The sequence below is a fragment of the Ixodes scapularis genome, unplaced genomic scaffold, assembly GCF_016920785.2.
Source record: "Ixodes scapularis isolate PalLabHiFi unplaced genomic scaffold, ASM1692078v2 PGA_scaffold8__174_contigs__length_109621045, whole genome shotgun sequence".
In the NCBI taxonomy this organism is placed as follows: domain Eukaryota; kingdom Metazoa; phylum Arthropoda; class Arachnida; order Ixodida; family Ixodidae; genus Ixodes; species Ixodes scapularis.
Window position 1 is genome coordinate 24,899,431 of NW_024609883.1, and position 16,956 is coordinate 24,916,386.

The following is a 16,956-nucleotide window of genomic DNA, read 5'->3' on the forward strand; positions in this document are numbered from 1 at the left end:
TACGATATACTTCTTTTGACCGTAACTTGTCAAAGAGCGAATGCTTCATCGTGCCCATCGGAGCAACGGAATGAAGTGCCGTGACAGCTAGCCGAAGAGCACTCCGCCGATGTGCGTCCTCAGGCGTGCCTCACTCACACGCGCCAATTGGTTTACTGGGGCCCTGTCCTGCGCCATTTGCCAAGTTAAAACGAAACGGAGCAGCCAAAGGGTTATTGACAATGAGCGTGCCACACACTTGGTTGATTTTGAACGAGGGATTGGCTATTGCAGGTGTGACCAACAACCGGATCAACGGCAAGAGCGATGTGGCCACCACGCCGACGGCCAACGGCGGTCCCAAGCACACCGAACTTCGCAACAACGCCATCAACGAAGCTGCCGAGACCTCCATGAAGCAGGCACGTGCTCTTTGACTGTCGGCCGGTTTCATTGAGCTGCATTTGTGACCGCTTCTTTATTGAAAGCGCTTTTCGGAAACTGAGTTAGGAGCGGCGTTCTGTACAGAGCAAGACTGAAGGAGAGCAGGACGTCACAGCGTAGAATTCTGATTGGAAGAATAGACGCTAGCTGGCCTTTGTCTCTACAAGCGGTCCGATCGAAGCGAACGAAAGCGTCGTCTGCTTCTCAAGCCCGGTCTGGCGTTCGAACTCCCCAACGCAAGGTCCAGCCTTCAAACGTCGAACACCAGACCCTGCTCAAGGGACAGACGACGACTTTGTTGGCTCCGATTGGACGGAACAACCTGGCAAAGGCTGTTAGTCAGTGCATCTATCCTTCCAATAGGAGCTTGTAGTTATGACATCACATTCTCACGTCCTTTTCCTTCAGCATCTCTTCGAATAGCTTTATCTCCCCCGAAATAGGTTGTTGATTTAAAATCAAGCAGGACTTAACACCGCGCTTGTCTTGGGAAACGGTACATTAAATGCCGAAGGATATGTGTTGAGCCTGTCCGCCTCCCGCTATCTGTCAAATACGTCGCGGCGTCGTTGTCGGCCTTTCCAAGCCAGCTGAAGGGAGGCTCACTCGAACCTAGGAGAATACAATCTACTCCGCCAATTTGCATTAGATAGCACGCATACAGCACCGATAGCGCGCCTAGAGCTCCCGATTCTCCCCTAGCGGGCACTCGGAATCATGCGTGTCGCGCTTCCTCGCTGCGACGAAGGAGGGCGGCCGCCGGCGAGCAGATACCGCACTGCCCATGACAGCAGCTGTCTTCGCTGTCAAGGCCACGACAAAAATGGGAATTTTTTCAATTAAAAAAACAAAACAAAAAACAACCTGTAGTTGGAACGCCCAGCCGTTTCAACTACGCGAGGCGTTCCGGCGCCAAGACCAGTGGAGTTTCGGGCAGTAAGATGCATTCGGAAATTTTTTGCTACTTTGTTTCCTTTCCCTCCCCTTTGCTCCGCTAGTGGACACCAAAAAGTGAAGCTTTAACGAATTTTAACTTGAAAAGGTCGTTCGCCTAATAGCATTAAAACACAATTAACACGCATTATTTTTATGGTGCCTACGCCCAAAGGTTCGCAGCTTCGTTTTTTTAAAATTTGGCACCCATTTTAGATTTCTGAAGGCCGACTTCAGGATGCGATTATCTCCTTGATCCCCTCTATCATAGACTGAAAGTATCGAAGTTGGAATAGAAGGACCCAATGGCGATTGCAGGTGGTCGCTTGTCTCCTTTGAACTTGATTCAATAGAGAGCTCCCACCTTGCTAATAGAATTGCTCTGAACCCTTTACAGCCGATCTCAACTACTAGGCTCAGGACGCTGACATTCTCGAACAAGTGACAGAAGTATAACTCGCATCACTAGTCGGATACGTGATAAATAATGCTATTAAATTTAAAAGATGTCTGGATTGCTGGGCACAGCGGCAGGGCAACCTGCAAGATGTCGCTTACCCCACTTATGTTGTTCACGCAACTGTTGGTGCTTCTCGGTGTCCCTGCCGCCATCAGTCAGTTCAAGGGGATCGATTACAGCAACAAAAGTTCTTTGTCATATCTGTTTTCACGAACTGTCACGTGTTAAACATTTCTAAAATCCTAGACTGAAGCTACACAGAGGGGCAAACACAAGACGTTCTGGGTTTTGGAAATGTTTAACTTTAACCAGCTCGCCTGCCTTATTACGTTATCTTCTGCCACGTGTACCCCGTCATCTTTCGAGGAAACACCACCTACCATTGTGCCCTACCTACCGTTTATCGACACGTCGTTCTTGGTCCCAGCATCATCATCATCAAAGGCAATCTCGGGGGGGGGGGGGGGGGGGGGATCTCTTCAGTGGACACAGCGGCTGGGCAACCTGCAAGATGTCGCTTAACCCACTTCTGTTGTGTACGCAGGCTAGAAAAAAAAATATTTATCGATAATTTTAACTGACGATAGATGTCTTGTTCTGCTGCTGTGCCCAAGCAGTACATCTTATTTTTTTTTTTTGTGAGACTGTATGAAAATGTTGCTATTGCTTGCGGGGGACATTGAATCCAAATAGTTGTCAACTCTCCCTGCATTCGACAGTAAAGTCAATACAATAGTGGTCACGTGTACGAAAGGAGGGACAAATATAAAATGGTAATAAACCGCGCTTTTCTCTCACTCAAATGGTTTGCAAGCATCATCTACATCCACGTTTTGCCATGTGCCAAAAGCTAGCGGATTATAGTCGGGCCTTCCTTTATATTAAAAAAAAACACAAAAAACAAAACAGACTGTCGAAAATAATTCCTAGAGAAGGGGAATGCGAGGAACAATGGACAAACACAAATCTACAGAGTTAGGTGACTGTGGAGACAGTTTTACCAAACCCGAACATTTTCTGAAACGTTCACAAAGCACATGAAAGCAATGCGAGGTGTCTGCTAGACTTGAGTGGTCTACCACTTTGAGATGAACGATCTTACAAAAGATGACAATTTGGAATACTTTTCTAGCCGTCATTTCCAGTCACAGACACGAGCAAATGTCGTCCCCTCCATTGTAATCCTTGCACCGTCGAACGCACAATTCGTTCATAGATTCAGATTTCATCGCCATCTTTCCGCCCCCACAGGGGGCACCTGTGAAAGCAGGTGTTTGGTGAGTTGCGTCACCACGGACCCCGAGTCGTGACATCGAAAGCTGAGTGCGGCTACTCACGTCTGACTGCGCGTGGTTTTTTCGTGTCCGGGGAAAAAGGCATCCTGGTGGTTGAGCCGAACCCGGGGTAGGTTTGGACCCTTCGGGGCCCCCCGGGTGAGGCAATACACCACTTCGGCCCCCGCTTCCCGTAGACAGGTGTCCTGGCTTGGCCCGACCAGGATGATTCTGTCAGTCGCCATTTCTTCTACTATCCCCTATTTTCTTTCTCTTTCCTCCTTTCTCCTATTCTTCGTTTTCACCTTCATTGGCGGCAAGGGCTAACCTTGGGTGGCGACAGAACTCTCTCTTGATCCACACTTGGTATTAGCTTCCTAGTAGCACTGGTAGAGTAACATACTCAGGCAAGCCAGACCTGTTATGAGATGTTACCTATCCCCTTGTTGGACTCCGCGGTCGGTGGTGCGCTACGGATGCCGAAGTTTCTGCCCTTCATATGGGTTCTAAGCAAAAAACCTTCCCCGATCGGACCTTGAAAAGGGTCCGGACCAAGGTAGTTACCAATGACTCATCAGCTACAGCCCAGAATAGCTTCAGCCGCTTTCTGGTAATACATTCGGAACAAAATGGAAAACCACTTGCCAAGCTTTCACCCTTTCTTATTTCAAAGACTCTAGAAAACTTAATTGGTCAAAACTCTAAAGCAAAGAAATGAGCATCTGGTGACCTGCTCGTTGAAGTACAAAACAGAGTTCCGAGTGTGGTTCTTTTAGATTTTAACAAGATCTCAGATTACAAAGTATCTGTCACTTCACATCGCACCTTGAACAGCTGCCAGGGCGTCATTTCAGAGGATGACGTTCTAGAATCTAGCGAGGACGAGATCTTGGAGGGCCTTTCCGGGTAGGGAGTGGTCGCTGTGCGACGAATCTCAATACGCAGGGATGGACAGGAGAGACCCTCAAAGCATCTGGTCCTCACTTTTGCATCCACCGTACTGCCTGAGAGCATTAAAGCAGGCTATCTCCACTGCAAGGTGCACCCTTATATACCTTTCCCAAGGCGATGCTTCAAGTGCCAAAGATTTGGCCACAGCTCGGTAACCTGTCGAGGAAAAACATGTGCTGAATGTGGAGGCACAGACCATCCAGTCGAGACATGCGAGGGTACACTTCTCAAGTGTATCAACTGCTCTGGTTCCCACCCCACCTACTCTCGAGCCTGTGCAAAGTTCCAAGAAGAAAAGAAGATTTTAGCTTTAAAGATAAAAGAGAACCTGACATACCCTGAGGCAAGGAAACGGTTTTCCTTCCTCCAAGGAGGCACTCATGCCGTGGCAGCAGCCAGGGGGGCTGCGCCGCCACTCAAGGCATCGGTGGGCACTCAGTACAGTCCTCGAGATTTTGAGTGCTTCACCAGTCCCCCAACCCCCAGCGAGGCTCCTGTGGGTTCCCAGACCCTGGTGACCCCACCAAAACTTCCACGTACCAAGACGATGCCTCATCGTCTTGGGCCGAAGCCTCGAGTGGTGCTTGACGCCACTCTCTCTCACAGCAGTGAGGGGCCCACTCCTTCCACTTCCCAGCGGGAGGAGGAGGCCATGGAGGTATCTGTCGATCCGACAGAACCACCTCCACCTGTCAAGGGAAGCACAAAATCTGCCCCTGAAAAAGGGGATCAGAAAAAAAAAAACCCACATGTCCCTGCCCCAATTAACGCAAGCTAACTTTTGTGTAGTTGGTCACATCTACGAACCCCACATTTTAACTGCATCTTAAGCAAGCAAACAAATGGGTCATGTTGGCTTCCTGCAGTGAAACTGCCGGGGTCTACTACAAAACATAGATGACGTTCATTATTTTCTGAACGAGCTGCAGCCTGTTGCTGTCTGTTTGCCGGAAACTCATCTTAAGAACACTCACACTGATATTTTATGTCATCACCGTGTTTTTAGGAAAGATCGTTTGTCAGCCCAGTCTACTGGTGGTGTTGCTGTGGTTGTACGGAGAGGAGTAGCATGTGCTGAGGTTCCTCTTCGTACACCACTTGAAGCTGAGGTAACCCGTGTTTTAGTGGACCGTCTCATTACCATTGCGTCGTTATATCTTCCCCCACATGTCCCATTTCATATTCATGAACTCGAAGGTCTTATTGATCCACTGCCAGAACCCTTCTTAATTATAGGCGATTTTAATGCTTACAATCCTATGTGGGGCAGTGACCGACTCGATTCTCGTGGAGAGGTCATACAGCGTCTTTTACCGTCTTCAGGTTTATGTCTTTTAAATAACAAAGAGCCAACATTTTACAGTGCACCTCATAACTCCTTCACATCCATCGACCTGTCTATTTCATCACCCTCATTATTTCCTTGTTTTTCTTGGAACGTTCTAAAGAACTCTTTTGGGAGGGACCACTTTCCGGTCATTTTAAAGAGCAGCGTCGCACTTCCCACCATTTTAAAGCGCGTTCCTATGTGGAAGTTAGAAAAGGCAGATTGGGGGCTTTTTAAATTAAAGGCAACGCTGGATCCCTCACTCCTGGCAAGTTTGTCTCCAGAGGATGCCACATGATATGTCACCGAACATATTCTTAATGCAGCTTTTGAGGCTATTCCGCAGACTTCTGAAAACATGCCGAAGAGGTGTAAGCCATGGTGGAACAAAGACTGTGCATCTGCAAGAAAAGAACAGCATAAAGCCTGGGATGCGTTCAGACGGTACCCTACTCCTCTCAATAGATTAGAGTTCAAAAGCAAAAAAAGCAAAAGCTCGATGGACAAGGAAACGAGCTAAACGAGGAACTTGGATGAAGTATGTCTCTTCAGTCAACAGTTTTGTCTCGTCCAAGGAAGTGTGGGATCGATACCAAAAAATCAAGGGTGATTATCACGCTTTTGTGATTCCTCTTTTCCATTCTCCTACAATCTCGTTCAGAGATGTGGCTAATGTCCTCTAAGAGCAGTTCCACAATGTTTCTAGCTCCGATCATTACAAGGCAGAATTTAGACAATTCAAGGCTCCTTAGACAATTCAAGGCTGGAGGAAATGCTGCAGGATACAACAAACCTTTCACAATACACGAACTTAAGTTGGCTCTTAGTCTTAAGAAACAGTCGGCCCCTGGCCCTGACAGGATTCTTTACGAGATGATTCGTCAGCTGGCCCCAAAATCTCTGGAAACTTTGCTTTGGTTTTTTAATCATCTGTGGACGCAGGCATACTTTCCCCAAGCCTGGTAGCAGGCCCATATTATCCCACTGATGAAACCTGGTAAGGACTCGTCAGTTCCATCCAGCTACCGCCCTATTGCACTTACAAGCAGTCTTGGCACAATATTTGAGCGTATGATCAATAGGAGACTGGTGTATTTTCTTGAAACGCAGGGTTTCTTCGATCGGAACCAGTGTGATTTTTGTGGAGGGCGATCAACTGTTGACCACCTAGTGCGCCTGGAAACGATTATACGTAAAGCTTTTGTAAAGAGGCAGCTCTGCGTGTCAGTCTTGTTTGACGTGGAGGGCGTACGACACGGCATGGCGGTATGGAATACTTAGGGACCTGCTCGCATGTGGTTTACGTGGTCGCATGCTGTGTGTTATAAAAAGCTTTGTCTGACCGAACATTCAAAGTTAGACTAGGTGCCACATATGCATACCTTTTTATTCAGGAGAATGGGGTGCCACAAGGGGGGGGGGGGGGGTCTTTAGCGTTACATTATTTGCCGTGATTATCAACTCTCTTTCGAAGGTAATACCACGCACCGTGTCTTACTCCTTGTACGTTGATGACGTTCAAATATCAGTTTCTTCTTGCAATCTCTCCAGCTGTGAACGCCAGCTGCAGCTCGCAATAAATAAAATGAGCAAGTGGGCTGACAAAAATGGTTTCCGGTTCTAACCTAAGACGGGTGTGCGTACCGTTTTCTCTAAAACGTGGAATAACGCTGGATCCATCATTAGAGATCAATAGAACTCCCATAAGTACCCGAAATGCTTAGGACTCATTTTTGATAGGAAGCTAAATTTTATTTCACATTTGAAACAGCTAAAACTTAAATGCCTAAAATCTGCTAATATCCTCAAAGTCTGTCACACAGGTCATGGGGATCTGACAGAAAGTATCTGCTGCGCCTGTATAATTCCCTCGTCAAGTCCCGCCTTGATTACGGAGCAGTAGTTTACGGATCGGCAAGTTTATCGGCACTCAAGATGTTGGATCCTGTTCACCACCTTGGCTTTCGACTTCCCACAGGGGCTTTTTGGACATCTCCAGTCCTCAGTTTATATGTAGAGACAAATGAGATGTCGCTGGAAAAAAGACGGCAATATATTAGCTTGATTTACGCCTACAAAGTCCTCTCCGACCCTAACCATCCAACATACCGCTGTGTGCATGACTCTAGTTCTTCCCTTATTTTTCAAAATAAGCCTAGTATTGTGCGGCCGCTCAGTCTTCGCCTTGAGGACATCCGTCAATCTCTTAGTCTCGAATGGAATTACATAACCTTGCTCGAAAGGACCGACACTGTTTCCCCTCGGGACCTGCTGCCAGTCAGCTGCGATTGGTGTTTCACCAGGTTCAACAAACATAACATTTCTCCAATAATCATCCAGCAAGAGTTTCATGAGGTACTAAAAAAATACAAAGGTTATGCACAGTTTTATACCGACGGGGCAAAGACGTCCTCTTTTGTCGGATCTGCTGTGTACTCTGAATCATTTACGAGCGTTCAGCGGTTGAACAGTGTTGCTAGTATATTCACTGTAGAACTTCAAGGTTTATTGATAACAATGGACCATATTATAGAAAGCCATTCAATGAAGGCCGTCGTGTTTGTTGATTCTCAAAGTGTTATAACTGCAATCAGCCCTGTAAAGGATTCAAAGCATAATCTCATCCAGCTTGTGCGTGCAAAAATAAATAGAGGTCTACAAAAGGGGCATGACATCATATTTTGCTAGGTACCCAGCCACGTTGGGCTCAGTGGCAATGAGAAGGCTGGCAGGCTTGCGGCCTCTTCTAAAAACTTGCTGGAAACACGTCTGCAGCTACCACATCAAGACCTGAAGCCTATTTTTAGGGCAGCAATTTTTCTAAAATGGCAAACGGAATGGAATCAACAGCATGAAAATAAGCTGCACTCCATCAAACCTGTTTTAGGGATATGGGAGGGCTCTTCCCATGAAACAGGGTCTCGTGAGATATTATTCTGTCGCTTGAGGCTTGGTCATGCTTATGCCACCCATGTGTACTTGTTGCATGAGGCAGATCCACCTTCTTGCGAACACTGGGGTGAGATCTTGACGGTCTGGCATATTCTTGGTCTCTGCTCTGCCCTTGCACAAGAAAGACGCTCCTGTTTTCCGTAATTCGCAATGTATTGTATTCTATTTCATCCTGCACTAGGGCTTAGCGAGCAGCCGATTATTCCTTTTGAACGTGTTATTATGTTCCTTGAGAAAACAAGATTTTTTGCATAAGTTCTAGCTTTTCCAACATGCACTTTCTATAGTATGTGACCACCACAGATAATTAGGTCCTTCTCAGCATTTTATCTTCTGCCAAAGTATCTGACTTTTACTTCTACACTAAATTACAGAGCCGTATATGTAGAGAGTTTGGTCAATGGGAGTCGCGGGCAGAGCCAGGGCGTGCGGCAGACTCGGAAAGAGGGCTTGGCATGCTCTCTTGACCAACCAGAAGCCGAAAAGAATCCCCTAGCGGTGGTAGCGAGAAACAGTTCTGAGCCGATCGATCATCGAAGGTCTCTGTTCGTATATGGTTTTAATAAGTGCGTAAGAGTGAAGTGTAGTAACTCTTTGTGGTTGAAAATAGGGTGCACGTGTTGTTTCATCATGATCATGCAGAAAGATGTAAGAAACGAATGCGCCGCTCAACCCTGTTTTGCGCGGACAGAGTGTGACCGCTCTGATGGCAGATTCCCGGCGCTCGGCGTTTGGCGTAAGGGTTATGTCGATCTTTCCGCTAGTCGCACTCTTCCACCATCATTTTAGATGAGTGTGATTGAAACATCACGTGTACCCTATTTTCAGCCATCGAGAGTTACTCCATTGCAGTTATCAGGTTTGTTTCTCGCGACCACCGCCAGGGTATTATTTCCGGCTTCTGGTTGGTCATATTCGAATTTCTGAAGACGCCCTGGAACACGCCCAGCCCGCTTTCGGCCAATGGCGCCGCTTCATTTGTCTCCTATACTTCCCAACGAATGGCCAAACTCTCTACATATACGGCTCTGCTAAATAACACTCTACCTTTGCTTTGCGTAAATATTTCAGTTTGGTGCAGTATGGCCACGTCGCTGTTGCGCCAGAAAGCCCCTAATCAATCAAGCCATCTTTCCGCTTCTCGCAGATCACTGCCAACACCATGTCAACAAAATCACGTTATTAGATAGTCTATGCACCACGTGACCTCAAGATTGTAATATTTTAGTATCGTAGAAAAAGTAAAAAACAAACAAAAAAACATTGGGAGATTGGGCAATTTAAAAGAAACTGTTATAATAAAAAAGTGCTATAATCATTTATGCGAGCCGCGCAGTAATACCGATGCATTTGTAGTACAAAGGCTCATTTAGAAACAGAAAGGCACTGGCCCACTCTTTTACACACATGCTCAAACAGCATCGATTAAATATCATGTGCGTCAGGTGAATCTGTGTATCAACTTACGATGTTTTTTACTGTGTTACTTGCCTTATTTTAGGACACATTTTAAAGTAATGTTGTAAATTGACCATTATATTCAAACGAGGATGCATTTCTTGTACCTTATAACTTTCAAAATTAATATTGCTTACCCCTAATGGCATATACTATGCCGAAATGGCTATTTCGTAGCAATAATGCAGCGATGTGATTTATTTACTTTACTCACAGATAGACAGCAATACTTCAGTTCGCATGCGCGGTCGCTTGCTTTGAAGTTTTTGGCGTGTTATAATAATACTTGTTTTCGCGAATATATAATCTTATTCTGAAAACAGTGAAAAGTTAAGTCTGCGTCTGTCGTGTTTTTCAAAACATAGTTGGTCACATTTGTGCTAGCGTCCATGTACGTCATTCATCGGCGCGTCTGAACCTGCTGCTGGAATGCTGTAGTCTTTAGCGCGCTGTCACAGCGAGCGAAGAACCTCGCGCGTGTCGTCATGGAGGAAGAAAACGTGCCCGTGTGAGTCCCACAGAGGTGTGCGAATGAATTCCGCGTTCAGCTTCAAAAAAGCTGTAATAAAAATTCAGAAATATTAAGGTAAGTATATGGTGATACAAGAGGTACAGTCGGTAACAGGTCATGAACGAAGTGGAAGCTCCTCACACCTCTATCCACTTCAGGTTGAAGGAACGTCTCCTCTCCAGCGCTCGCTCGCTAAAGCGGTAGGAGGTGGGAGGAGCTTCCACTTCGTCCTTGACCTGTCACTGACTAGTCATGCTGCAGTGTTTCGGTGGTGGGATCAAATGGTTGGCATCGGCTGAGCCATCATCGCAAGGTGGCACGAAGCCGCCTCCTTGCCGCTTTCACTGGCCCTTTATGGCTGGATCATACCTAGCCAGGGTTCCACGGATTTCGAATCGTAAAGGTCTCTTATTACTACTTCATGCCCAGACTCCACACCAGGCCTCCCTGTTCCCATCAGGGGGCACTTACCTTTCTCCTTCTGGGCGCCCGCGCCTGCAATTCGCCTGAGACCCCTGACCAGCTTACCGGTTCCACCTTAAGTCTATTGCATGCTCTTCTGCATCTAGAGTCGCCTTGTATTTTCCACTCGTGAATTTATTCTATTTTTGTTACTAATAAAAACCTAATCCTTTTTCATCCTTCATTTACTGTATTGCCTTGTGTGCTTAGGAGGTTGGCTATGGCTAGTAGGCGCGTCCGCTTACAGGTATTGACCTATCAGCTAGGTGAGGTCGACATTTTTGGTTGCCTTCTCTTACAGACAGTTCTAAATGAAAAAATAGTGATTGCCTCACCTCCAAACTCAAGACTAAAAAAAGTTCGAAAGTCACTCAACCTCACGGCTGCACTCAAATTTAAGCTTTCACTCTTGAACTAACCAAACGCATGACCTCGTAGAACTCATGACCTCGTAGAACTCATGACCTCGCCGAACTCGTGACCTCGCCAAACTCATGACCTGGCCGACTAGTGAGCTCGCGCCCATCATTGACCTCACGCCCTTCACTTGACCTTAAACTCGCGAGTTTTCGAGGCTTACTAACTCAATCACCCACACCTCACGCAAGATGGCTGAGTGAGGTGAGTGAGTACACTCATGAATGAGTTTTGCCATGGTATGTCTGCTAGCCGTGCAGTTCTACTGCATTCCTCCTTTTGTGCAAACAGAGTGGTTGATAAAGTGCGTGAGAGATGGCAACAAGCAAGCGAATGACAAATCACGTTCCGGGAGGCCATACACTGCGGTTACAGATGTAAACATTGCCAAGCGTTTAGAACTGTTTTAAAACAGCATGCGGTTAACCCTACGTGAACTTTCTGCTTCGCCGTGGTATCTGGTTTTAACGAGATCAGTAGTTTGTGAGAGTTACTAAAAACATTCTGCGTGTACGCGAGGTGAATGTTCAGGAGTCTCACAGAAGAGCAGATGTAAGGTCGAGTTTAGTTATGCGTAACAACCGCTGAAATGAGTGTATTGTATGCCCTTTTAACCCGATCGCGACCTGGGGTGAATTGTGGTTTCGTCGCTTTAACCTTGAGCCACCACACAAAAAGTTTTGTGTTTGCCTTGGCGGGCAATGCGTGCGTGTCCTGCTCTTTGATGCTTGCGGTAAAACGCTCTTTGATGCTCATGGTATAATGCTTTTTGATGCTCGCGTTCGGACAGACAATTAGCAGTGCTTACCACCGCACACCTTCAGAAACCCCACGTGTGTGGAGTCATAAGAAAGAAAAAAATAATTTTCTCAAGAACAGCAAGACAGTGCGCGGCCGCACGTTTCTGCTGCTGCATTGGGAGCGCTGATTGTAATCGATGAGACTGCGCTGGGGCATTCTCCGCCTAGCCTAAACGTTTCACAGTGTGATTCCTGGGAACACTCAGCACTAAGAAAACAACTGCGTGGATGGACTTTCTCGACAGACGATGACGTGACAAGGGTCCCGACTGCTATGCTAAACGTGATGTAGCAAAAGTCTTTGACATCTGTTTTAATGGTTGTTAAACATTGTAAAAAGTGTGCCTACTCTGAAGCTCGCTACTCCAAAAACAGGTTAGTACCAATATTAATTTGATTCTACATAAATTGTCGGTTAAATTGCTTTCCAATAGGACCTCGTATTTTATATAAAATTAAAAAAAATAGACGAGACCATACAAAAAGAGCTGTAACCGCCACGTCAAGTATTTTTGTAAAAACAATGAATGAAGAGCGGTTAATTAGTGTGAAGGCGTCTTTGTCTCGCCAGCAAACCACAGCATTTTAAACAAACTTCACACAAAAAAAGAAGAAAAAGAAATGGGAGTTTTTTGTTTGAATAGGCAAATTTAGATGTCCGCCGTAAGGTTGCGAAACGGTCCTGAAGGTCCGTGCGCGTGATTTAACAAAGCCTGCTTGAGATCTCACATCCACGTGTAATCTCGCTGATTAGATTTAAGAAGCTTCGCCAAGTTCGACAGCCGATAGAGGCGCACGCCGTGTCATCGAACGCTAGCTCTTTCTGAACTCGAAGGCGTGGCGCCATATCACACACAGAGCACCGCGCGTACTCTAGGAGAGATTGACAACGACGCTGTTCAGTATCACAGATCACCCGATTCCGTGGATATCTGCGCGAACTATGCTTGAGATCCGTGCGGCACTTGTATAGGAGGTAAAAGCGCTAAAAAACGACGGACAAGTTGAAGAATGACGAACACCACAGAGCGCTAACTTGCAACTGAAGTTTATTACTGAAAACACGTACACATATATACACCGTGACATCAAAAAGACAAGTGGTAATAATGCCGCTTCATCTATCTAAGGTTAATCTATGAATTGTTTACTCTTTCGAATGATTTCAAATATGCCACCTCAGAGCTATACAGGTTTACTGAGGGAGCGCTGACACACATGTCCTGATCGTACTTCAAAATAAAAAACGCCTCCGATATCTCTCTCGTTTTTTTGTCTCTATTCCGAGTTAAGATAACGGTGTTGTCAAGCCGTGGGACACACCCACATCTGTTACAGTGTACAGCCAGATTGCCCGAGGGTGATGATCTAACTGACAGGGCATGTTCCCTGAGTCTGTCGTTTATGCACCGACCCGATTGCCCGATGTACACCTTTCCGCATGATAAAGGAATTTTATACACCACTTGTTCCTTACACTCTACGTATCTTGTTTTATGATTCTTATGGCATACGCCTACGCGCTCATCACCACGTGCCACCCTTCCACATAGCTTACTCAATTTTTGAGGGGCTGATAAGAGTACAGGGACCCCATGCTTTTCCCCCACTTTCTTTATTCTATGGCTCACCTTATGCACATAAGGTATCACCGCTGGTCTAGACTTTGGCTTGTCTCTCACGCCACATCCCCCTCCCCCCCGAAGTTTCTTTAGTAAGCCTTCCGCCACCCCCGCAAGGAGCGGAGGTGGAAAACCCCCCTCCTCCAGTTTCGTCACCTGAAGCATAAAGCTAACTGCTAGCTTATGTGGGCAGGACTTCTGTAAAGATGACCTTAAGCACGTCGAGGCAATGCCCCTCTTGATTACCTTTGAGTGACTTGAATCAAAGGGTAACACTCCTTTCTTTGCCCTTGGGCAATAAAACCAACAGACATGCGAAGGCTGTAGTAAAAGCTTAAGGTCTAGAAACTGTAAGGTACCCGCTACGGGATTTTCACTAGTGAAAGTGAGCCCCGAAGCACTAGTTTTAAAAATATCAAACATTTTTGTAATAAAACCCGCTCTTTCTGAACTTGCCTGTGAACGAAACAACACCAGATAATCGTCCACATACCTAAAAACCCGAAGGACGCCTTCGTCTAACCTACTTTTGATATCCCTATCACACTTTGCCAAAAATAAATCGCTTAGCACAGGCGCCACGCTCGTCCCAATACACACACCGTCCTTCTGTAACAGCTTCACCCCTTCAAAAACAACATAAGTAGAGCTCAGATAGAAGCGTAACAGTTCCAAGAAACCACCTTCATCAACGCCACATTCATTCTGGAACTTCACAACTCCAAAAACATCAATAGCCTCTTTAACAGATTCAAACAGACCCCCCTGTGGGATTGAATAAAAAAGGTCTTGAATGTCGAACGACACTGCATCACATGGCCCCGGATTAGATTCTTTCAGATATTCTACCACGCATTCCGAGTTATTAACTCTAAAAGGATCATGTAAATGTAGCCGTGACAGATGTCGTTGAAGGTATGACGACATCTGTAACTGCCACGACCCTTTCTGTGTTACTATCGCTCTAAACGGCATAGCCTCCTTGTGTGTTTTCACAGAGAAAAAGATGTCCAAGTGAAGTCCTTTAGCTCGTACGACCGATGCTTTCAATCTGTCAAGGCCCAAGTTCTGACAAAGTTCAATAGCCCTATCTTTTATTTTTGCCAATGAGACTTTCTTTACCTCCTTAAAATTCTTATCCACCGCTTGTTTTCCCTTGATCAAAAACTCACTCTCAGGTATGAGCACGAAACCACCTTCCTTATCTGCCAACAACAACTTAAGGTGTTCCTCCAAGCAGAAAGATACTACCTTTTCCACCTTAGGCCTTTTCGAGGACCCGCCCACTCTCCGAGGGAGGGTATCAACCCCATCCAAAATACATCTTTCTCTATCGGCTTCCTCTGCTTTATCTCCTACATTTCTGACCAGTGACAACAGTTCCGGAGGCTTGAGGCTTGTTTCATAGGCAAACTTGGGTCCTTTCCGTAAGATCTTCACAACCTCCTCAGGTGCGCTTGACAGATTGAAAGCATCGGTCGTACGAGCTAAAGGACTTCACTTGGACATCTTTTTCTCTGTGAAAACACACAAGGAGGCTATGCCGTTTAGAGCGATAGTAACACAGAAAGGGTCGTGGCAGTTACAGATGTCGTCATACCTTCAACGACATCTGTCACGGCTACATTTACATGATCCTTTTAGAGTTAATAACTCGGAATGCGTGGTAGAATATCTGAAAGAATCTAATCCGGGGCCATGTGATGCAGTGTCGTTCGACATTCAAGACCTTTTTATTCAATCCCACAGGGGGGTCTGTTTGAATCTGTTAAAGAGGCTATTGATGTTTTTGGAGTTGTGAAGTTCCAGAATGAATGTGGCGTTGATGAAGGTGGTTTCTTGGAACTGTTACGCTTCTATCTGAGCTCTACTTATGTTGTTTTTGAAGGGGTGAAGCTGTTACAGAAGGACGGTGTGTGTATTGGGACGAGCGTGGCGCCTGTGCTAAGCGATTTATTTTTGGCAAAGTGTGATAGGGATATCAAAAGTAGGTTAGACGAAGGCGTCCTTCGGGTTTTTAGGTATGTGGACGATTATCTGGTGTTGTTTCGTTCACAGGCAAGTTCAGAAAGAGCGGGTTTTATTACAAAAATGTTTGATATTTTTAAAACTAGTGCTTCGGGGCTCACTTTCACTAGTGAAAATCCCGTAGCGGGTACCTTACAGTTTCTAGACCTTAAGCTTTTACTACAGCCTTCGCATGTCTGTTGGTTTTATTGCCCAAGGGCAAAGAAAGGAGTGTTACCCTTTGATTCAAGTCACTCAAAGGTAATCAAGAGGGGCATTGCCTCGACGTGCTTAAGGTCATCTTTACAGAAGTCCTGCCCACATAAGCTAGCAGTTAGCTTTATGCTTCAGGTGACGAAACTGGAGGAGGGGGGGTTTTCCACCTCCGCTCCTTGCGGGGGTGGCGGAAGGCTTACTAAAGAAACTTCGGGGGGGAGGGGGATGTGGCGTGAGAGACAAGCCAAAGTCTAGACCAGCGGTGATACCTTATGTGCATAAGGTGAGCCATAGAATAAAGAAAGTGGGGGAAAAGCATGGGGTCCCTGTACTCTTATCAGCCCCTCAAAAATTGAGTAAGCTATGTGGAAGGGTGGCACGTGGTGATGAGCGCGTAGGCGTATGCCATAAGAATCATAAAACAAGATACGTAGAGTGTAAGGAACAAGTGGTGTATAAAATTCCTTTATCATGCGGAAAGGTGTACATCGGGCAATCGGGTCGGTGCATAAACGACAGACTCAGGGAACATGCCCTGTCAGTTAGATCATCACCCTCGGGCAATCTGGCTGTACACTGTAACAGATGTGGGTGTGTCCCACGGCTTGACAACACCGTTATCTTAACTCGGAATAGAGACAAAAAAACGAGAGAGATATCGGAGGCGTTTTTTATTTTGAAGTACGATCAGGACATGTGTGTCAGCGCTCCCTCAGTAAACCTGTATAGCTCTGAGGTGGCATATTTGAAATCATTCGAAAGAGTAAACAATTCATAGATTAACCTTAGATAGATGAAGCGGCATTATTACCACTTGTCTTTTTGATGTCACGGTGTATATATGTGTACGTGTTTTCAGTAATAAACTTCAGTTGCAAGTTAGCGCTCTGTGGTGTTCGTCATTCTTCAACTTGTCCGTCGTTTTTTAGCGCTTTTACCTCCTATTCATGAATAACCAACTAGCCCAAGTACACACCCTTCTACGGCACTTGTATCTTTATCACTCACTGTATTTAGGGCCGCTCACGCTGGCAGGATTTGGCACTAGTTTGAAGACAGCGACGATCTAAGCGCTAAAATATTTTTTACCATTAACATAGTTGCATTCATGGTTACAGCCTTTCAGCATTTGGTTTCGAGTAA

At 46.0% G+C, this 16,956-nt stretch overlaps 1 protein-coding gene across 1 annotated transcript in view; it reads left to right on the top strand.

Moving 5' to 3' along the window:
- The first annotated feature begins 278 nt into the window (after window positions 1–278).
- Window positions 279–16,956, top strand: part of LOC8038853 — a 127,140-nt gene continuing 110,462 nt past the window's right edge. The window contains exon 1 of the mRNA XM_040213030.3: window positions 279–401. Coding sequence (XP_040068964.2) covers window positions 393–401 — 9 coding nt within the window. The 5' untranslated portion in view covers window positions 279–392. The remainder of the gene's footprint in view (window positions 402–16,956) is intronic.